Raw genomic sequence first — 23,306 nt, forward strand, 5'->3', positions numbered from 1 at the left:
CTAATATCAAATAAAATCAATTTTCAACTAAAAGTCATCAAAAAAGATAAGGAAGGACACTACATATTCATCAAAGGAAAAATCCACCAAGATGAACTCTCAATCCTAAATATCTATGTCCCAAATACAAGGGCACCTACATACGTAAAAGAAACCTTACTAAAGCTCAAAACACACATTGCACCTCACACAATAATACTGGGAGATTTCAACACCCCACTCTCATCAATGGACAGATCATGGAAACAGAAATTAAACAGAGATGTAGACAGACTAAGAGAAGTCATGAGCCAAATGGACTTAACGGATATTTATAGAACATTCTATCCTAAAGCAAAAGGATATACCTTCTTCTCAGCTCCTCATGGTACTTTCTCCAAAATTGACCATATAATTGGTCAAAAAACGGGCCTCAACATGTACAGAAAGATGGAAATAATCCCATGCATGCTATCGGACCACCACGGCCTAAAACTGGTCTTCAATAACAATCAAGGAAGAATGTCCACATATACTTGGAAATTGAACAATGCTATACTCAATGATAACCTGGTCAAGGAAGAAATAAAGAAAGAAATTAAAAACTTTTTAGAATTTAATGAAAATGAAGGTACAACATACCCAAACTTATGGGACACAATGAAAGCTGTGTTAAGAGGAAAACTCATAGCGCTGAGTGCCTGCAGAAAGAAACAGGAAAGAGCATATGTCAGCAGCTTGACAGCACACCTAAAAGCTCTAGAACAAAAAGAAGCAAATACACCCAGGAGGAGTAGAAGGCAGGAAATAATCAAACTCAGAGCTGAAATCAACCAAGTAGAAACAAAAAGGACCATAGAAAGAATCAACAGAACCAAAAGTTGGTTCTTTGAGAAAATCAACAAGATAGATAAACCCTTAGCAAGACTAACGAGAGGACACAGAGAGTGCGTCCAAATTAACAAAATCAGAAATGAAAAGGGAGACATAACAACAGATTCAGAGGAAATTCAAAAAATCATCAGATCTTACTATAAAAACCTATATTCAACAAAACTTGAAAATCTTCAGGAAATGGACAATTTCCTAGACAGATACCAGGTACCGAAGTTAAATCAGGAACAGATAAACCAGTTAAACAACCCCATAACTCCTAAGGAAATAGAAGCAGTCATTAAAGGTCTCCCAACCAAAAAGAGCCCAGGTCCAGACGGGTTTAGTGCAGAATTCTATCAAACCTTCATAGAAGACCTCATACCAATATTATCCAAACTATTCCACAAAATTGAAACAGATGGTGCACTACCGAATTCCTTCTACGAAGCCACAATTATTCTTATACCTAAACCATACAAAGACACAACAAAGAAAGAGAACTTCAGACCAATTTCCCTTATGAATATCGACGCAAAAATACTCAACAAAATTCTGGCAAACCGAATTCAAGAGCACATCAAAACAATCATCCACCATGATCGAGTAGTCTTCATGCCAGGCATGCAGGGATGGTTTAATATACGGAAAACCATCAATGTGATCCATTATATAAACAAACTGAAAGAACAGAACCACATGATCATTTCATTAGATGCTGAGAAAGCATTTGACAAAATTCAACACCCCTTCATGATAAAAGTCCTGGAAAGAATAGGAATTCAAGGCCCATACCTAAACATAGTAAAAGCCATATACAGAAAGCCAGTTGCTAACATTAAACTAAATGGAGAGAAACTTGAAGCAATCCCACTAAAATCAGGGACTAGTCAAGGCTGCCCACTCTCTCCCTACTTGTTCAATATAGTTCTTGAAGTTCTAGCCAGAGAAATCAGACAACAAAAGGAGATCAAGGGGATACAGATCGGAAAAGAAGAGGTCAAAATAACACTATTTGCAGATGATAGGATAGTATATTTAAATGATCCCAAAAGTTCCACCAGAGAACTACTAAAGCTGATAAACAACTTCAGCAAAGTGGCTGGGTATAAAATTAACTCAAATAAATCAGTTGCCTTCCTCTATACAAAAGAGAAACAAGCCGAGAAGGAATTAAGGAAATGACACCCTTCATAATAGACCCAAATAATATAAAGTACCTCGGTGTGACTTTAACCAAGGAAGTAAAAGATCTGTACAATAAGAACTTCAAGACACTGAGGGAAGAAATTGAAGAAGACCTCAGAAGATGGAAAGATCTCCCATGCTCATGGATTGGCAGGATTAATATAGTAAAAATGGCCATTTTACCAAAAGCAATCTACAGATTCAATGCCATCCCCATCCAAATACCAATCCAATTCTTCAAAGAGTTAGACAGAACAATTTGCAAATTCATCTGGAATAACAAAAAACCCAGGATAGCTAAAGCTATCCTCAACAATAAAAGGACTTCCGGGGGAATCACTATCCCTGAACTCAAGCACTATTACAGAGCAATAGTGATAAAAACTGCATGGTATTGGTACAGAGACAGACAGATAGACCAATGGAATAGAACTGAAGACCCAGAAATGAACCCACACACCTATGGTCACTTGATTTTTGACAAAGGAGCCAAAACCATCCAATGGAAAAAAGAGCATTTTCAGCAAATGGTGCTGGTTCAACTGGAGGTCAACATGTAGAAGAATGCAGATCGATCCATGCTTATCACCCTGTACAAAGCTTAAGTCCAAGTGGATCAAGGACCTCCACATCAAACCAGACACACTCAAACTAATAGAAGAAAAACTAGGGAAGCATCTGGAACACATGGGCACTGGAAAAAATTTCCTGAACAAAACACCAATGGCTTATGCTCTAAGATCAAGAATCGACAAATGGGATCTCATAAAACTGCAAAGCTTCTGTAAGGCAAAGGACACTGTGGTTAGGAGAAAACGGCAACCAACAGATTGGGAAAATATCTTTACCAATCCTACAACAGATAGAGGCCTTATATCCAAAATATACAAAGAACTCAAGAAGTTAGACCGCAGGGAAACAAATAACCCTATTAAAAAATGGGGTTCAGAGCTAAACAAAGAATTCACAGCTGAGGAATGCCGATTGGCTGAGAAACACCTAAAGAAATGTTCAACATCTTTAGTCATAAGGGAAATGCAAATCAAAACAACCCTGAGATGTCACCTCACACCAGTGAGAATGGCTAAGATCAAAAACTCAGGTGACAGCAGATGCTGGCGAGGATGTGGAGAAAGAGGAACACTCCTCCATTGTTGGTGGGATTGCAGACTGGTACAACCATTCTGGAAATCAGTCTGGAGGTTCCTCAGAAAATTGGACATTGAACTGCCTGAGGATCCAGCTATACCTCTCTTGGGCATATACCCAAAAGATGCCTCAACATATAAAAGAGACACTTGTTCCACTATGTTCATCGCAGCCTTATTTATAATAGCCAGAAACTGGAAAGAACCCAGATGCCCTTCAACAGAGGAATGGATACAGAAAATGTAGTACATCTACACAATGGAATATTACTCAGCTATCAAAAACAACGACTTTATGAAATTCGTAGGCAAATGGTTGGAACTGGAAAATATCATCCTGAGTGAGCTAACCCAATCACAGAAAGACATACATGGTATGCACTCATTGATAAGTGGCTATTAGCCCAAATGCTTGAATTACCCTAGATCCCTAGAACAAACGAAGCTCAAGACGGATGATCAAAATGTGAATGCTTCACTCCTTCTTTAAATGAGGAAAAAGAATACCCTTGGCAGGGAAGGGAGAGGCAAAGATTAAAACAGAGACTGAAGGAACACCAATTCAGAGCCTGCCCCACACGTGGCCCATACATATACAGCCACCCAATTTGACAAGATGGATGAAGCAAAGAAGTGCAGACTGACAGGAGCCGGATGTAGATCGCTCCTGAGAGACACAGCCAGAATACAGCAAATATAGAGGCGAATGCCAGCAGCAAACCACTGAACTGAGAACAGGACCCCCATTGAAGGAATCAGAGAAAGAACTGGAAGAGCTTGAAGGGGCTCAAGACCCCATATGTACAACAATGCCAAGCAACCAGAGCTTCCAGGGACTAAGCCACTACCTAAAGACTATACATGGACTGACCCTGGACTCTGACCTCATAGGTAGCAATGAATATCCTAGTAAGAGCACTAGTGGAAGGGGAAGCCCTGGGTCCTGCTAAGACTGAACCCCCAGTGAACTAGACTGTGGGTGGAGGGTGGCAATGGGGGGAGGGTTGGGAGGGGAACACCCATAAGGAAGGGGAGGGGGAAGGGGGATGTTTGCCCGGAAACCGGGAAAGGGAATAACACTCGGAATGTATATAAGAAATACTGAAGTTAATAAAAAAAAAATAAAGCTGAAGTAAGATAAAAGAAAAAGCTTAGTGAAATATCCTTGCATATGGAACGCACTCCATTAGCTTCAGCTACCATTATCTACCATGCTGGTTAATTGTCAGTTGTATAATATAAATATGGGTATAAGTGCTTCCCAAAGATCTGCTGAACCAGAGTGACAACAAATTTCTATTAACTGCTAAATAAATATGTCTAAAAAATACCTTAAGTAACTAGAAGAAGCATAGACACACTGATGTATAATTGCAATACATAATGTAGATGACTCTCATATGGTATGAATTTGCAAAGGTCCCATGACTTGCAGTTTATGACTGCCCAGCTGCAGATTAGAAAGGTTAACTGACTCATCCAAAGCCTCTCCGCTCCTTTGCAGACGGTAGGGTGGGTGTTATCTACACTCACTCCAAAGCCTGCAGAAAGGGAACAGCGTGATTCTGTCATTGTTAAGTAACAGGAAGCATTTCCAAACTAGATGACGGGAGCAAAGCAGCATAATGCATCCATGTTTGGAAACATGGAAAGCGATTGAATAGACCTTCACAGATGTACAGAAGAAAAAGCAGGTGCGCTAATGAGTGAAGATGGGCGAGAAAATCAACTGAGAAATAACTAGAGATGAATTTGTTAAGATCATACTTAAAATTTGCGAAATAGAGGAAAACAATTAGGAAGGATAGAGAAGCACTGAGGAAACAGCTTTTGGCCTAAAGAACAGCCTGGTGTGCTTAGTAAATAGTAGATTTCTTTTGAAAATAAAAGCTTATCTATGGGGTAATACATATGTGATATTATTGGTGAAACCTACTCTCTCCTCTATTTATGAATTATTCTTAAATTCCAGAAGTCGGTAACATAGTATAAAACTCTAGAATTGGGTAATATTGTATAAAACTTGGCAAGTTTGATGTATCTATCCCTTGAGTTACTATATTAAATTTAGAAGGTGGTGTGTGTGTGTGTGTGTGTGTGTGTGTGTGTGTGTGTGTGTGTGTGGTGAGTACCTTGCCAGTTTTGCATGCAGAGGGCAGAAGAGAAGTTAGCCAGACCATTCCTCCTGGAATCCCCCCTCTCTGTACCTCTTACAATATTAGCATGACAGGTACACAAAGCCTTACCTGAGTTTTACATTACATGCTGATTAAAACATAATTCAGTCTCTCATGCTTGCATGGCCAATATTCTTATCTACTGAGCCATCTCCTCCGTGTTTAAAGATTCTTTTTTTTTCCAAATAGGCATTCCAAGAGTTTGAAGATGCTCCAAGTCTTCTGAGTTGTTCTCTTCATATTGAAAACATCTACTTATGAGTTAAGGGAGGAATGAGTGATTTAAATTATAAGAATTCATAGTGACTGAAGCCTGATAAGATAGCCAATCGCTTGTGTTTCTTACACTAAGCTGTTTTAAATTACGATGAAATTGGCTTTCAGTTTAAATTTTTAAAATTCTATTCATTCACTCTAGGAATCTGAGCACATTTTTCTCTGCATGCGTCTTTCCATCATCAGTTATCCAGGATTGCTAAGAGTTGTTTCCACAGATGTAGAAGCTGTACAGGGAAGTCCAAGTGTGGTCCCTACCAGATCTAATGGACTTGATCTTTTGATAGTGATATGGTGAAAGCAGAGTGTTTAGAATTAAGGGGTGTGGTTTTCGTAATTGATGGGGAGAGCATCAATATCTGAATAAACTTCTGCCTTCTCTCTCATTTTCCTTCCTCACAGGCTTCTGGAGCAGATGCCCTGGAGTTAAATTTATCCTGTCCACATGGCATGGGGGAGAGAGGAATGGGTCTGGCTTGTGGGCAGGTAAGCACTCCAGCAGCTGCTGCTGTGGCTGTCAGTAGGACAGAATGGTCCCCTGTATGGATTCTTCCTGTACCTTAGGTGAGGAGATGTGTGGATCTGATGACTGGCTGGAGACTCGCAGGACTGCAGTGTTTAAATATTTAGTGCTTAAAAAGTGGAAAATGAGGGAAACTGGAATTGCGGCAACGGTTGGGTTTTATTGAGGAAATCGTATTATGTGCTTGACAGGAAGGAATATCATAACAAATAGTCTTTAAAGGCGCTGAAGCAGAGTTAGCTGATATCCAAGGCAATGTTCTTTATTCATTTCTAAGGCCGATCTAGTTTCCCCGGGGCAATACAGTGTACACAATGCGTTGTTTGTAGTGATTTTGTAGTAAATGGGGCACAGCACAAATTGCGTTTTACAGTTTTTAGCATACAATCGTTATTCCCTAACTGTATTTGGGGAGTTGCAAAAAGATTTTGATGGTGTTTTTATTTACGGATGCAATAAATGGAAGCTTTATGTTAAAGTAAATTCAAAAAAATATCCTAATGAATAAATGCAAAGTAATATGTTAATATATAGAAAATACAACATCTTTATGGAACAAGATGTAGCGTGGTGTGTTAAGGGGAGATGAGAATGCTTAATGCTTAAAAGGTAAGTGTTTTGAATCTCATTTCGCTTTTAAGCCCAGAGGAAATGTTGTGAATTAAATAACAAAACTTTGGTATTTTCCTAGAGCTGTCTCTTTCCTAGAACTTTGAAGCATACTTCTGTAGCCATTCGTGACTTGGGATTCTTTCTTAGGAGGTACCAACTGTCCCACACTCCTGTTTTTCTCAAGTCACTGAGTTGATATGAATTAAACTCAGAGCCCTTTATTTGGGGAGAGGAAAGTTTTCACATGCTTAAGTGAACAAGAGTTTCTATTTTCATGTTCAAATGCAGAGAGGGGTTCTTTAAGTACATTGTAAATATTTAATAGGCCTTGGGAATGGATTTGCAACTCAGGAAGAAATCATTCTTAAGAACAGCAGGAGGGGAGGGGCTGGCCCATCTTTCTGGGTACCCGGGCTCCTCTCACAACAGGTTACCAGAAGGCCATTAAGCCTGGTAAACACATCCACAATTTAGTGCTATCAAGTCAGGGGAAAGCAGCGTTATTTCAGAGTCACACGATGGATGATCTAACAGTGTGTCAGGGATGTGGCATGTTTAAAGAGAAGACTGCACTGTGCAGGTGACTGAGTCCATAACCCACATGCCACTCACAGAAGAGTGAGTATCTGAGTGACCCCAGAACCCATATAAAACAGCTGGCACTGCTGTGGGTACTTGTAACACCCAGTGCTGGAGAGGCAGAGATGAGAGGATCCCTGAAGCATTCTACGCTGTCAGCCTATGGCTTTAGTTAGTAAGCTCCAGCTTCTGTAAGAGAAGGGGTTTGAGAAGAAAAACAAAACAAAACAGTGAGCATTGTTGACCTCCGACTGCCCCATGCATATGCTTGCAAAACCCCCACAAGAGTGCAGACGTTAAAGGATGCTAGAAGGGCAGTGGTACAAGGTTTGAGTTGGTCCTGAGTGAGTACACTCTTCCTTTATTCATTGAATTTACCCCCTCCGCCTATTTCACAGGCTAGACCTCAAAACCCACATTTTAAAACGTGAATTCCTTGTCTAACATCAGGTTTGGAAAAGAGAAGCATACTAATTTCTTAAGGAAGACTGCATTCTGGTGTTTATATTTTGCCACAAATATAACAATTATTTGAAAATGTTGCAAATTCCCAGCTGAGTTTCTCCTTCCAGAATGGGCTTTGTTCCTTGCATACATCTGAACGTACCCAGCTATGATTCCGTGTAGGTGTATTCTCTCCAGGGAGTTATTTAGTCACATAAACTTTTACACAGCCTTGAGCTAAAAGGGAATGCCAAATGCTAAAAATTTTGCAGGCAGAGATATCAATAAGACTTTCAAAGACTTGGATTTGTTGGCCCAAGGAAAGGGCATATTTCTATTTCACTTCTTGCTGCTACTAAAGCTGAAACCGGTTCTTACCAGCTGATCATACTGATTTTCTTTTGAATTTTATTATGTTGTGAGTTAAATAACTGGGAAATAATGTCAACTTAATACATTTTGCAGAGACTTGGGAGATAGGAATATTCAGCTTTTTGGAGGAGAAAAGAATAGTACTGTAGATTTATTAAAGAGTTTTCTAGGACTGTTCTTTAAGAGGGGCACAAACAGTCTGACCTTATTTGACTTTACCTCTAGCATTTCCCCCTTCTCTCCCTCTGGGTCCCACTGTTTATTCTGCTACCCCTCAGTTCCCCGTTGGTAGGTTAAGGAATGTGTACTCATTGTGTGGTCAGCAGAGGGATGAAGAGCTGCTATAGATGGATTCCCTTTACACTGCTCAGAGTCTAGTGCATGTCTGTCCGCACTGTCAGAGCAAGCTGAAAGCCCGCTGAATGAAGGGGAGGGCAACACTGTTTTAACATGGGCTTTTATCTAAAAGAAAAGTCTATTGTATAGCACATTTTCTTTTCCAAATACCAGTTATTCGTCATTTAACTCAGCTTTCTCACAAATATTTGATAAGTGAAGATTTTTTCTAAGAGTGTGCCCTTAAATAATTATTATAAATTAAATATACATAAGGTGCATGAATACACAGGAAATATAAATATATACATATAATATACATATGCATGACCCAAAATAATGAAGTTTAGTAAGCACGGAAAATTATAATCTCTGTTAAATATAGGCATCTTATTTATGAAATGGGCATATGTATATATATATGTGTGTGTGTATAATATATATTATATTATATATATATATAAATATAAAGCAGTCAAAGTCACTCTCCCTCCATTAGCCGTGAAGCTGCTTGCCCTCCTGAGGCATAGGTATCTACCTCCAAACTGTAAGATCTGAATAGCATAATCTCTGAAATCCTGTCTAGTTCTGCCCTTCTGTGAGTATGGACATTTTAAGTAGTAGGCTAATCAGTGATTTTGAAAATCTGCTAAAGAAAGAATTGAGTAGCCATTACATTGTTTGTAAAAGCAAAACAAGACAACAGCAATTAAACTTTCACATTTCGTTATTCTACGTAAACTCATTCTTTCGCATCTAGTCCCTGTTTTGTAGAGTAGTCTCTGTAGGAGGATGAAATTTGGGGGAAGCACCAAAAAAATACATGCATGATGTTTATTTCTATAGGTATGTACCTGTGATGAAGTGATGTGTATAACTAGAGGACCGATGACCAATAATGAAGAATGTCTACACCAATGTGGTATTATGAAAATTATTTAAAGCTTCTGAAATGGTTAACACTGGGTTTTCCTTAATAGCTTTAGATGGTGATTTATTGTAGGTACTTGAACCCGTATGCAGGAAAAAACATTTGGTTGTTGGCAAATATTGGGCTGAAATGAATCTTTATTATTTTAATACCACAAAGCACTGCTTATTCTCATATATTATATTTGATTTGAATAAGTGAAGGATGATAATGAAACACTTAAGGTATGAGATGATTGCTTAGCATATGCCATGCCCTGGTCTCAACCCCCCAGCAAAATAAAAAATAATAAATATATTAGATGGATGTCATGATGCAAGTCTGTGATCTAGGCTACTTAGGAAGCTGATGTCAGAATATTGCAAATCCAAGCTGACTCGGAGAGCACATCCACATCCCTCCCTCCAAATGAATGCATAGAAAAGTCAAGCCAATGTCATCAAAGTTAAGGTTGTTCACTAAAGCCATTTGGTTAGCCATTTTGTTCTCAAAATGGAAAAATAAAGTCCTTGATCATTTACATAAGTGCCTAGTGTTCCAATTTTTTTTTAATGGTATCTCCTAAGTATTGCTCTTTAAGCAATTTGAGAACATGTGTGTGCTTGAAAGATCAGAGATGCACTGCACCTATTAGAAAAATCTCTACTCTGGCTAGCAACCTCCAAAGGAGGTTGTGTACCCCTATACATGTGTTCCAGATCTCAAAGCAGGCTATTGGGTACCCAAGTCCATGCTTCAATTGGCAAGGTGCCTAGGGTGTAGGAAAGGCACTGAGAACAGTTACCAGTGAGAAAAGATTCCAGTGTCAGCATTAAAGTTAGTAACTGATGATTTAACTGCAAGACCAAATCAATTCTGACATGTTTCATAATTCTGAATCACCCTTATTTCCCATTCCTCCATCTATAAAACCCCAAAAAGGGGCTGGAGAGATGGCTCAGAGGTTAAGAGCACTGACTGTTCTTTCAGAGGTCCTGAATTCAATTCCCACGTGGTGGCTCACAGCCATCTGTAACAAGATCTGATGCCCTCTTCTGGTATGTCTGAAGACAACTACAGTGTACTCGTATACATAACACACACACACACACACACACACACACACACACACACACACACACACACACACACACACAAGAGCCTGAAACTTCAAGTTCCTTCTCCTGGGCCTGAGGGAGACTCTGTGACTTACCTTTCAGATTTAAGGATGTCTACAAGTTATACAGTTATATATGTAAGTCTATTTCCTATAAAACTTTATACATTTTATATCTAATTAAACTATAATTATCTTTATATAAAACAGTCCAATTTTCACCTTTGAAAGTTTTTCCCCTTGCCCTAAGCACTGTGTATAAAAACAAACAAACAGACAAACAAGCCTGCAAGCAAACAAAAACCCTTTAAAATTCTTTTAAATTACATTGAACTTTTCACATTTATTCTGCTAAATATTCTTGCCTAAGTTCAGAATGGTGCTTAAGGAGGCCTGTGAGAAATTATTTGTGTTCTCTTAGTGCTTTTGCAATTATTATCAGCACAGTGTTTGGACCAATAATCCTTCTTGGTGCTTATGTCTTTTGCGATGATACAGAGTTGAGTGTCTTTCAAAGATAGGCAATGTCGTCAGGAACTAGAGCTCTGTTAGGCCCTTCTGACTTTCCTTCTAGTGGAAAGAAATAGCAGCAGACATGGACAAGGCTAAGTCTCATTCTCACCTGTGGGTTTCGTCCATATCACTTGCCTTGTGTGTACATCTGCATGTGTGCTTGCATGTGTTCGTATGCAGGTGCATTGTGTGTGCATGAGTGTTTTGCAGATATGGGTACATGTGCAGAGGTCATAGGTACACCTCAGGTATTGTTCGTCTGGTCCCATCAGTCATTTATTTGTTTGTTTATATGTTCATTTGTTTATTTATTTATTTATTTATTCATTCATTCATTCATTCATTTATTGAGGAGAAAAGGTGTGCTATTGCCCTGAAAATCTCCATGTAGTTCCAGCTAGCTGTTCAGGGGTCTCCAAGGATTCATCTGTCTCCAAGCTCTGGGATACTGGAATTACAAGAGGTGCCATCATGTCTACCTTTTTCTTTTTAATTATTGTTATTAAACGTGAGTTCTAAAGTCAGCGTTTAGGTTAGTGTTAGTGTGGTAAGGACTTTGTCAATTGAGACATCAACCCAGCCCCTATATGTTTTCTCTAACTCAACGTCTTAATATTAGAAATCAGATTTTCCCAGAATTTTTGCTGACTCTGGATTTTTGACATCACAGTCACTACATGCACTGCTTACTTCTCAAACCTGCCACCCAGCACTGAAAGAAAACTTGTTCACAAGGATACAAGGATGTGATGGAAAGGGAATAAAATGCCTTGGTTTCCTAGTTTATACTCAGTATTAAGAAAAGCTTATACATACAACCCAATGATGTGTATACAACCCATAGAAATTATTATATTTCCTTACAATGAACTACTTTGTTGTTGCTTGTGTAAGTTGATAATTTTTCCTTTCAGCTGTGACATTTTGTGCTGTGGTTAAGCTTGGATGTATGAGCTGAAGGGAGCCTGAAGTTTGTTCCTTGTCAGCCCTTAATGTACAGGATAGAACTGGCCACAATGAGGTGTTTGATCTGTTTTCCCTCAAACTATCAGGGCCCCAAGCTTTGGTTTCCTTCATGATGGCCTCTTCTCAGGTACCTTGTCTAGCATTTTACATTGTTACTTCAGAGCATCCAATTCCATATGTGAACAGGTGAAAAAAAATGAGTAAAGTACCCTAGTGTCTTCTTCTGTCTACTATTCTTCTATCCGTCAAGAAGTCGTACCCTTCGGCTGAAATTATCCACATGGAAATCAGCTTTTATAGCTGGGCCAGATGACATCTAATTTATGAGCTGATATGACTTAACCAATCAACCAAGTGTTCCCTGAAAATGAAAGAGAATTAAGTGTGACTATGGAGGTGGGAACCAGAATTCTGTTCTTACTTCAATCTGTGATGACGTAGTGTTTGGATCCCTGCCAATGAGCTTGTTTTCCTCTCCCTAATCCTCAGAGGTTACAGCATAGTTTGTTGCCCTGGTAGGTTTTCCATTCTCCGTTCCTTTCAATACCTTCATTAGAGGTTTTTGGCTAAAACTGCACAAGTATTTCATCGAAGATTTAGATGGAAAGTTCCACCATGGTATTTAAATTGGAGGGAACACTGTCAAGCTTCCCAAGCGGGTCAAACGGCTGAGCACAGGTCATGAAGTCCATTACCAGCCACACTGTCATGCTACCCCACAGTGTCATGCATCCTTCTATTCACATATGATCTATACAGAATTTCCAAAAACATGCCTAGGGAGATGGCTCGGCAGTCAAGAGTGCTTGCTTTACCATCATGAAGAGCATTGTTGGGGTCCCAGCATGTATGTGTGCAACAAGCAGCACATCCCGTACATGCCTCTGATCCCAGCTCTAAAGCTTTATGGTTTCCTGCCAAACTGAGAAAACATGAGCCCAAAGCTTAGGGAGAGACCCACCTTAGGGGGGAAAACAACCCATAATAGAGGAAGACACCCACAGCCTGCTCTGGCCTCCATGCTTCTATGTATAGGTACAAACACCTTTATAGCCAACACATCACACACACACACAGACACACCACAAATGAGTCTTGAAAGAATGTCCAGGCCCTATTTGTGACTCATTCTTAACATTAATTGTGTCCTCAGAAAGACTTTCATTGCGAAGTTTTCATGATGGGAAAAGTAAGCAAACCGGAAAATGTTTACAAGTTGTGAATCTTAAAAGGTTCAGTATCTTAAATGATTATTACCCCATATAAAATCACCCAGAGGGATATTCTGATATTTCCCTCTGGATCCGTTCTATGTCCAAATTTAATTTGCATAAAGCTTTATGTTTATGAAATAATGAAAAATCAAGGAAAAGCAAGGCCTGGTTTCTGTTTCAGGCTGCCAATTTTTTTTTCCATAAGACATTAGCCACAGAATATTCTTCTCACCCATGCCAGAGAGCAGATGTCTGTCACTAGGAAGAGAGTCCAAAACTGAGAGTGAAGACTGCATTGCCCCAGATGTGCTTGCCTCTCCCTTGGGAAATAAAACCTTACTCCGGCAGCTGGGTTAACAGACCCTTTTTCTCACAGAGTACATTGTCCTGGGAGCTATGACCAAAGCACTGTTTGAATAAGGTCCTCATTAAGCATCTGTGGAGGGGACAATATTAAAGATACTTTTTTTAAAGCCAAAACCTGACAAGTCTCAAGCTTTCCTAAATTTCCAAGAGAATAGAAACTTGGAAAGTCCAGAGGTGGAGAGATTTCAGGGATTAGAGGGCTGAGTGTAAGAGCTGCTGGGAAATGCAGCCCAGGATTCACTTGCTGAGCTCCATTTGCTTTTGACACTGCTCTGGTAGCAAATGAAACCATTGCTTCTTCAGCTTCTTCATTGCTTCTCTTTCCCGGATTGTAACTCCTGCAAGTGATACATTTGAAGCTACAAATGGCATCACATGCAGATAATCCCTTCACTAAGGAGGCAGAGGAAGGAGGATCAGGACTTTGAGCTTATTTGGGAATCCATGGTGAGTTCATGTCTGAAAAATAAGTTAAAAGATTGGAGTGGAGAGAGAGAGAGAGAGAGAGAGAGAGAGAGAGAGAGAGAGAGAGAGAGAGAGAGAGAGAGAGAAACACAGACACAGAGACAGAGACAGAGACACAAGAGATAGACAACTGCTTCCTGTGATGTTTAATCCTGTGCTAATTGGCATGACCACTGAGGCTAGAGAGTAGGATTTTCATCCTCTGAGCTGACCTGCTAAATGTAGTCTGAGGCCGGCGTTAGGTGTAGATAGCCTCAGGAGAGTCCCATCAAACAACTTTGGTGAACTAATACAACTTCACAAGAAACATGGAGAAGGCCTGTGTACTATGATTGTCTGATGACCTCCACGCGGTGCGTTTACTCTGTTCTCTTTGTCTTCTTTGTGGTATAAGAATTTTGAAGGACTTTCAGACCAATGATTCTCTTGTTTATGAGGAGTCAAAATGAAATATTTGCTTTGTGCTGTATTATGTTGCTTAACGTGTTATTTGATTTTAATTCTCTGCTATTTGCACAGATGGGTGTGCCTTGTAAGTAGATAACTCCAGGAGCTCTTGAAGATCTTGAAGAGGCATTTATGTAGCTGGCAATAGTTTGCCTAAAGCTAGTAGGCTATGAGGATTTTTAATTGCGGTTATTAATGTTTGTTAATGATATACAAATGAATGTTTCTTTTAAAAAATACAAACTTTTAATCCAAAGCAGTACCATTTAAATATAAAGTATCAGTTCAAAGACTATGAGTATTGTTGACTTTTATGGCTGTCATCTGGTACTAAGAAGCATTATATTAATAGGTACATTTATTAATGAATCATGTAAATGAACTACATATGTATTTTTATATACATATTCCTGGAAAGGAATAACAAAAGCACTTTAAAGGGGCTTTATATGTTACTCTTAAGTGGTAGTTGTTAATATCACAATGAATTAGAGAGGCTGAGCCAGGCTCTTTCTCGACTTTCTTTTTTTTTTTTTTTTTTTTTTTTTTTCAGAGCTGGGGACCGAACCCAGGGCCTTGTGCTTCCTAGGCAAGCACTCTACCACTGAGCTAAATACCCAACCCCTTCTTTCTCGACTTTCTTATCATAGCATATGACCAAATTCTAAAAGTTAATTAAAAAGCACCTTTGGCCTAAGGTGATAGAGACAGGAGATGGGAGAAGGGGTGTGATCTTAGCTTGTGATTCCATGACGACATGTTCCAGAGTGTCACACCAGACTGATTTATAACAAGGTTGGGGGACAATGCAGAAAACAAGATCATTAAGTTATGATTAACAGCAAAAAGGGAATACTCGGCCATGAATTCCAATTATTTTACAGTAGTAGTAAAGGAGCTGGAAGACAGGCTTGCTTTAGCTATATAAGAAGGCTCCAGACTACACGAGACCTCTCTGGAAACAAACAAAAAGTAAAGATAATAAAAATCTAAAAATATTAATCCTATTACATTTTCTTTTCATTTTTTAAAGATGATAAGTCCAGGGCAGAGTGAAATGCAGTCTTTCCAGCAGAGAATAAATCAAGAAGTACATTTCACAAAGAGTGACTTTTGGCAAACAGGGTCCTTGTGGTACTTGTTCTCGAGGTAACCCAATTAGAGCTTTTATGTTGAAGAAAACTTTATTCAGCTAGCTTCTGTGCGTGCTGGACAGGTGTGTGGTAGGTATTGTGGCCCCTGCAACCCTAATTCCTTCTCGGTTAACACAGACTAGAAAAAGAATGTTCTGCCTTAAAAACTGAAGCGATCATGGCTTGCTTCCCACTGAATCTACAAGCGACTGATTTTGACCTGTGGTAGGTGTGTAGCAATAGTATTTGGTCAGACTGATGAGGGAATGCTGGCCGAGACAATGAGTGAATAAGTGAGTCAGCCCAGAGGCAGACATTTTCATGCCTTCATCAGTGACGAGACACCATGCGAGGATATCTGCTAGTGTGGCTGATTTCAGCACTGTTCGCTTCTATTGTTCTGTTCTGAAGAGGGCACTCGGCATTTCTAATTATTTTCTTTCCTATGACCTTACTGTCTTACTGTCTTTGTTTTTATTCTATTGCCTATTTCTCCCTCAACCAGTACTCATGTGATTTCTTCAGTGTTTCTGGAACCCTTCTGAAATATGCTAATCCACAAGATCTGTCCCCTGACAGAAGGGGACCTCCTTCTCATAGAGTACATCTTTTTGTTTAGCAAGAGTGGATATATTATATATGCATATGTATGTGATGTATATATATAATATATATAATATATATGGATATTCACATGCATGCACACACATTTTATAGAAGAGACATCACAATATAAAACTATAATTTCCTCCTTATAGTATCCTACAAGGTCTTCACGGGGGACTAAAAAGAGGAAGAAAATGCACTGCAAAACTGGCCTCCAGGGAGCACAACTTGTAGAGTTTTCAGGTGTGCCCATGCCCATGGCAGAGTAGCAGAGCAGTTCTGGTTTACAGATGTGCCTAATGACGTAATGGCTTTCACCTGCCAAAGTATTAGTTGCTGGCAAAGCTTTGACTGAAGAGCTACAGCATTTACTCTTCTTAGCAACTTTGTGATTAAGTTAAACTCTAATCTCCTTTTACACATAGGAAACGCCAGAGGCAAAGGGAAAGCACAGCATGGCAGGGTCACGTGAAGCCCAGATCCTGAATTATCTGGACTTACCCGCCTGAGCTCCTGACTCTCTTTGAGAATAAATGTCAAAGAGGTGATTGTTGGCCTTACCTACTATACCTTGGCTCTCATCCCATGGGGGCTGGCCATCTTATCCTTTGACACAGGACATCTCACATGGACCCCAGTCTCAATGACAAGGTTAGACTGGCTGTCAAAGAGCCCCAGAGATGCTCTGTCTCTTCCTCCCCGGAGCTGGGATTACCATCACTACAATACAGCTTTTGATGTGGTCGGTGGGGGTCGAACTCTGGCCCTGTCCATGCTTACAGGACGGGGACTTTACAGACAGCCATCTTCTCAATCCTGCTGCATATATGTTCTACATGTATTCACTATGCAGAATAGTGCAACTGTGCTTAAAGATGTTATGGAAGTTATGAACTAGGGTTGGAATATAGATGCTGGACAGAGTGCTTGCCTGTCATGAATGTAGCCACAAGTTTAATCCCTAATAGTGCAAAATAAAATGAAATAAAATCTTTGCTATATGCTGCTATTGATTACAAAGGCCAGTATCATGGTTGTTATCAACAACAACAACAGCAACAACAACAACAACAGCAACAACAACAACAACAGCAACAACAACAACAAAACCCACTACTACAAAATTAACAATAAGAAACCAAGGCTTGCAGTTCGCTTCGAGACGGTGACCAAATTCTCAAGAAGTGAATACAGGCCCCAATGCAAACTTTCTTCTTTCTCTGAATGCTTGAATGGCTATAAATAATCTAATGATCAAAGATATTACCAGGTTTTAAAAATATAAGAATATGGGAGTTCTGAAACAAAACAAAACAAACAACAACCAAAAACAAAATAAACAAGTAAACAGAAAAACTCCGATTTTAAATATTTTCTCCACCCAAATTCAAGAACTTTTGGGCTAGTGCCACGGGTCAGCTGACAAAAGTTAAATCCCAGATTCCCAGGGAGGGAACAAAGAATCCACTCCTGAAAGTTTCCTTCTGGCCACCACCTGCCACCTGCTCTTTGCAATATATGCAACCATATTAACACATACTACTTACTACACATGTGAACACACATGCATGTATGTCTACACACACATGCTAATGATAAATGAAAATGACGATTATGAAAAGTTAATATCAAACGCTTAAAAATTATCTAGGCTTGAAAAAATGACGCTTATTTTTTTTCTAGCCACCAGTGTGACTGACCAATTTCTGATTTTATTTTTCAAATCCACCATCTTACTCTTTGCCTCAGAAGCCACCCCTCCCATAGAGAAGGGTCGAGGAGGATTTGGACCCTAGAGAACTGCATTAGGCAGGCAGAGGTTGATTCTTTAGAACCTGGAAACCTGGGCCACAAAAGCCCATGGAGGTTGCTCGAGAGTGTAGCCCCCCTTTTGTCCACAGTGGGAAGCTTCGCATCTGCCCAGCTCTTTCTGCCCTGCCTGCCAGTCCCCAGCCTACCCGGCTACAAAGGGTGGATCATTAAGCCATCCAGGCAGTGGGGAGTATTTTCAGAGAGTTGTTGCCCTTTCCAACAGCCTGGCAGCGAGTGACCATAATAAATTATGCACAGCTCTGTGAGACTGTGACACCAGGCACTGGAGGAGCAGCAGGGGTGGCTGAAAATCCATTATTTGAAATTTTTGTTTTTTTTTCTTACTAGATTCCATGCTGCTCGCTTCTGTCATCTCTCTCCTTCTCTCCCCCCATCCATTGTTTTGAGGGGTTTGTGTCTGACAGTTCTTTTCTAAGGCCGCTTTTGTCCCTTTTTGTTACCTTGTTTCTCCCTTCTCCCCGACCCCCTCCCTTCTTGATCTTGTGTGTTCCAGCCTCCTTTTCCTTCTCTGTCAGGCTTTTGCCTTACTTTCCTTTCTCTCCCCGCCTTATTGTCTCACATAATACAGACAAACAAGTTCTCTTTTTGTCTGCATTCTTCTGCACGGTGTTATGGAGTTGTCGTTTTCCCTTCAGGATAGGCACGCTCGCTGTATGAGCTATTCATTCGAGTCCGGAGAATTCCAAACACATGTCCGGAGGAGTGCCAGGGCTGGTGACAACAGAAAACAATCAAACCAACCAGGAGAGCCGTTCATTGAAAACAGCGCAGACCTATTTGTGCCCCACAGATCTGCTCCTACCGCGTCTGTTCACATATGCTACTGATTTCAGAAGATTCAAAATCATCAACTTTTCTCTGAGAATAGGACCGATCCAAAGAGCCTGTGTTCTCACAGATCCAATCCCCTATTCACCCCACCCTTATCCTTCAGTCCCTAACTAGCTTCTGAAAGGGCAGGTCCAATGGAATAGCTTCTGACTCACCTCATTCCCTGTTTGAAGATTAAGCAACTATCACATCCCACTCTGAGGTGCTGGGGAATCCTGGCCTGGGCAGTCAGTCAGTTGACTAAGCGCCTTTTATGTTCTTTGCTTCATTATTTCTGCCCTTTCCCACTCCTTTCATTCATCTGAAAACTCGTCACACGGTAGGCAGTCTGTATCCCACATCCTCCGTGCTCTCTCCTTGGACCACAGTCCTACATTATAGTTAGTGTTATAAGACGAACTTTGCAATCTTCTCTTTGAAGTCAGTGTTAGCTTGGGTAGCTTTAAAACTCCTTGATGATGAAACACCCAAGAACATGTCTGATTTCCCAGCCCCATTTCTGTATTGCTATAAACGTATATTCATAAACACAACCAGAAACTTCTGATGTGTGGCCAGAAGACGTCAGCAATGCCTTTAAGGAACTAAATTTAATTGGCTGAATTTAATTAACATATTTACCAAATGTTAGAAAGTTTCATCGAACTATAAATAGAACTCTTTCCTTTAAAATTGTTGCATTGATTGATTGATTGATTGATTGATTGATTGATTTTACTTGCTCAATTCTTCCATTGGCAAATGTGGTCTCTAATTGCTTTTCATGTGAATCAGTTTGATCTTCTGTTTCTATGTAATTTTTCTCCCTACCTGTTTTCTAATATATTCAAAACTCACTATTTTTCCTAATTGCTACTCTACCTTTTATTGCTGTTCTAATTGCTAGTCACATTAATTGCTCCAATATTTGAGTCTCACTGTGGCATTTTCATACCTGCACATAACAGTTTTAGGTCACAATTGTCCTCCATGCTGCAGTTGGAGATAGAGTAGCCAAAATCTGTGAACTTGAGGGCACACTCAGGCTCGCAAGGAGCCTACAGAAGGCAGAAGGGACGTCTGGACTCCTTGGAGATGAAGTTATTGCATTCATAGCTACATGATGTGGCTGCTGGTATTTGAGTCCTTGTTCTCTGATAGAGTGATCAATCTCTGAGCCACTGCCCCAGTCGCCCTTCCCATCTTTTGCTATTTTGGAGGGAGTGGGAGTGATAGAATCCAGTACCTTCAGAATGCTAAGTCAGTATATAACCAGTGAGCCCTCCTTTACTTTAGGGTTTCTACAAATCACCTAGCTGATCTTGAACTCACTTTGTAGCCCAAACAGGACTTGAAGTTCTGATCCTCCTTGGTCTGCCTCCCAAGGAGTGTGATTACATGCCTATGCCACCAGGCCCTGCCGAGTTTCTTAGCTTTCCTGTTATCATTGTACTTAATAGTCTTGTACTTTTGACATCTCTCCTTTTTTGCCTTTATGGATTTTTATTATATTTTAAACATTATCCCCTTTCCTTGTTTTCTCTCCAGAAACCCTAATCCCATACCCACTGCCCCCTGATTCTAAGAGGGTGCTCCCTCACCTACCCAATCACTCCCTCCCACCTCCCCACCTTGAAATTCCCTTACACTGGGGCATCCAGCCTTCACAGAACCAAGGATGTCTCCTCCCATTGATGCCTGACAAGGCCATCCTGTGCTACATATGCGGATGGAGCCATAGGTTCATCCTTGTGTTCTCTTGGAATGATGGTTTAATCCCTGGGAGCTCTAAGGGGTGGAGAATCTAGTTGGTTGATACTGTTGTTCTTCTAATGGTTGCAAAGTCCTTGTGCTTCTTCAGTTCTTCTCTAACTCCTCCATTACCAGACCCCTTTCTCAATCCAATGGTTGGCTATGAGCATCTGCCTCTGTATTTGTCAAGCTCTCACAGTGCCTCTCAGGAGACAGCTATATCAGACTCCTATCAGCATGCACTTCTTAGCATCAGCAATAATGTCTGGGTTTGGTGTCTGTGTAGGGGATGGATTTTTCTGGTGGGGAAGTCTCTGGATGGCCTTTCCTTCAGTTTCTGCTCCACATTGTCTCCATATTTCCTCCTGTGAGTATTTTTGTTCCCCCTTCTAAGAGAGTCTGAAGCATCCACACTTTGGTCTTCCTTCTTCTTGAGCTTCATGTGGTTTGTGAATTGTATGTTGGGCATTCCAAGTTTTTGAGCTAATAACTGCTTATCAGTGAGTGTGTACCATGTGTGTTCTTTTGTGATTGGGTTACCCCACTCAGGATGGTGTTTTCATGTTCCATCCATTTGCTGAAGAATTTCATGAAGTCATTGTTTTTAATAGATGAATAGTACTCCTTTGTATAAATGTACCACTGTTTCCATTCCTCTGTTGAGGGACATCTGGGTTCTTTCCAGCTTCTGCCTATTATAAATAAGTCTGCTATGAACATAATGGAGCATGTTGGAGCACCTTTCAGGAATATACCCAGTAGTGGAATAGCTGGGTCCTCAGATAGCACTATGTCCAATATTCTGAAGAACCACCATACTGATTTCCAGAATGGTTGTACCAGCTTGCAATCCCACCACCAATGGAGGAGTGTTCCTCTTTCTCCACATCCTCACCAGCATCTGCTGTCACCTGAGGTTTTCATCTTAGTCATTCTGACTGGTGTGAGGTGAACTATCAGCGTTGTTTTGATTTGCATTGACGATCTCTCTCAATGCCTCCAAATTTCTGTGTAATATTCCTTTCATTCATTAGGGTGTTTGTTTATATTTTGGGTTGCTTTGCTTTTCTTTGCGGTGCTTTTCATTTCGAATCTTGAGTCCTGACTCTTTCCAATTATCTAAGTTTGGATAAAGGCAAACATTGGTTTCTTTAATAGCATTTTTGCATTTTCCTTGAGAACAACATATTTTAGTTTTGCCAATTGCTATTCAACGTGAACTCTATAATGCATTTAGAACTAGAGCATTGTCATCATTGGCTCAGTTTCCACATACAGTGAAATGCTCATGATTTCCTCTCAGAGATAGAGCACTTGCAGCTCCTAACTAGGAGAAAAAGGAGAGGTCAGGACCAATGTAAAGATCTGTGAATACGTCTGTAAAAATGAAGGACACAGAATATTGAAAGTAGTACGTCAGTGTGGTAGCTGGGGCACTGGTGCTCTTAAGTTTGCCTCGGGAAGCATGCAAATGGAAGCACAGCTAAGTGTGAACTCAGAATGTTGCCCTGAAAGAGATAGCTGGTTCCACTGGTCACAGTTATTTTTCTGTAAGTTTAGCTTATGGTGTTCCACTTGCGTGGTTGCAAATTATTTCTACTTGACACACCTCTTTTGAAATTGGATGCTAATCATTTTGGGTATGGAATAAGTGTGTCTGTGTGTAAGTGTGTATGTTGGGGGGACTCACTTGTGCAGACTCATGTGGAGGCTAGAGGTTGACTTTCAAGATCCTTGATTGCTAGTCTCCTTCCTCTTGAATAATATTTTGTTAGTTTTTGAGAATTTTATATAGTAAAATCTGATCATTTCACCAGCCTCCCCCAACCCCTGCCGTATCTACCCTCACCTTCTCACCCACCCAACAGTCTTCTTTTTTCCTTTTCTTTTCTTTTCTTTCCTATCCTTTCTCTCTTTCTCTTTCTTCCTTCCTTCCTTCCTTCCTTCCTTCCTTCCTTCCTTCCTTCCTTCCTTTCTTTCTTTCTCCTCCTCCTCCTCCTCCTCCTCCTCCTCCTCCTCTTCTTCTTCTTCTTTCTCCCTCTCCCTCCCTCTCTCCCTCCCCCTCCCCCTCTCTCATTAACTCATTGAATCACACCTATGTTTCCCAAATAATCTTAGATATCAATCCTGCCCTGGAGTGTGGTCAGTCTAAGGGGATCCATACTCTTAGATAAAACTAAGTCTTCCTCTCCCAGTAGCTATCAAATGCCCACAGCTCTTCAGCTAGATCTGTCTTATTTACTGAGGAAAGATTCCTTACTAAATTCCTCACTATCTCAGTTAGAATGGCTGGCCTGCAAGCCTCCAAGATCTACCTGTCTCTGAGCACCCCAGTGCAAGTGATACAGATGCATAATTTTTTACGTGAGTTGTGGGGATTGAACTCAGGTCCTCAGACCTGTGCAGAAAGACTTTACCCATTCTGCCATTTTTTTTTTATTAACTTGAGTATTTCTTATATACATTTCGAGTGTTATTCCCTTTCCCGGTATCCGGGCAAACATCCCCCTCCCACTCCACTTCCTTATGGGTGTTCCCCTCCCAACCCTCCCCCCATTGCCGCCCTCCACCCACAGTCTAGTTCACTGGGGGTTCAGTCTTAGCAGGACCCAGGGCTTCCCCTTCCACTGGTGCTCTTACTAGGACATTCATTGCTACCTATGGGGT

The 23,306-nt window shown here is 40.4% G+C and overlaps 1 protein-coding gene across 1 annotated transcript in view; it reads left to right on the top strand.

Annotated features, from left to right (window-relative positions):
* The window catches only part of Dpyd (dihydropyrimidine dehydrogenase), an 864,105-nt gene that overhangs the window by 556,545 nt on the left and 284,254 nt on the right, over positions 1-23,306 (top strand). Inside the window, 1 exon segment of the mRNA NM_031027.2 lies at positions 6,044-6,127. Within this exon segment, the coding sequence (NP_112289.2) occupies positions 6,044-6,127 (84 nt within the window).

The sequence above is a fragment of the Rattus norvegicus genome, chromosome 2, assembly GCF_021556685.1.
Source record: "Rattus norvegicus strain SHRSP/BbbUtx chromosome 2, alternate assembly SHRSP_T2T, whole genome shotgun sequence".
NCBI classification, from domain to species: Eukaryota; Metazoa; Chordata; class Mammalia; order Rodentia; family Muridae; genus Rattus; species Rattus norvegicus.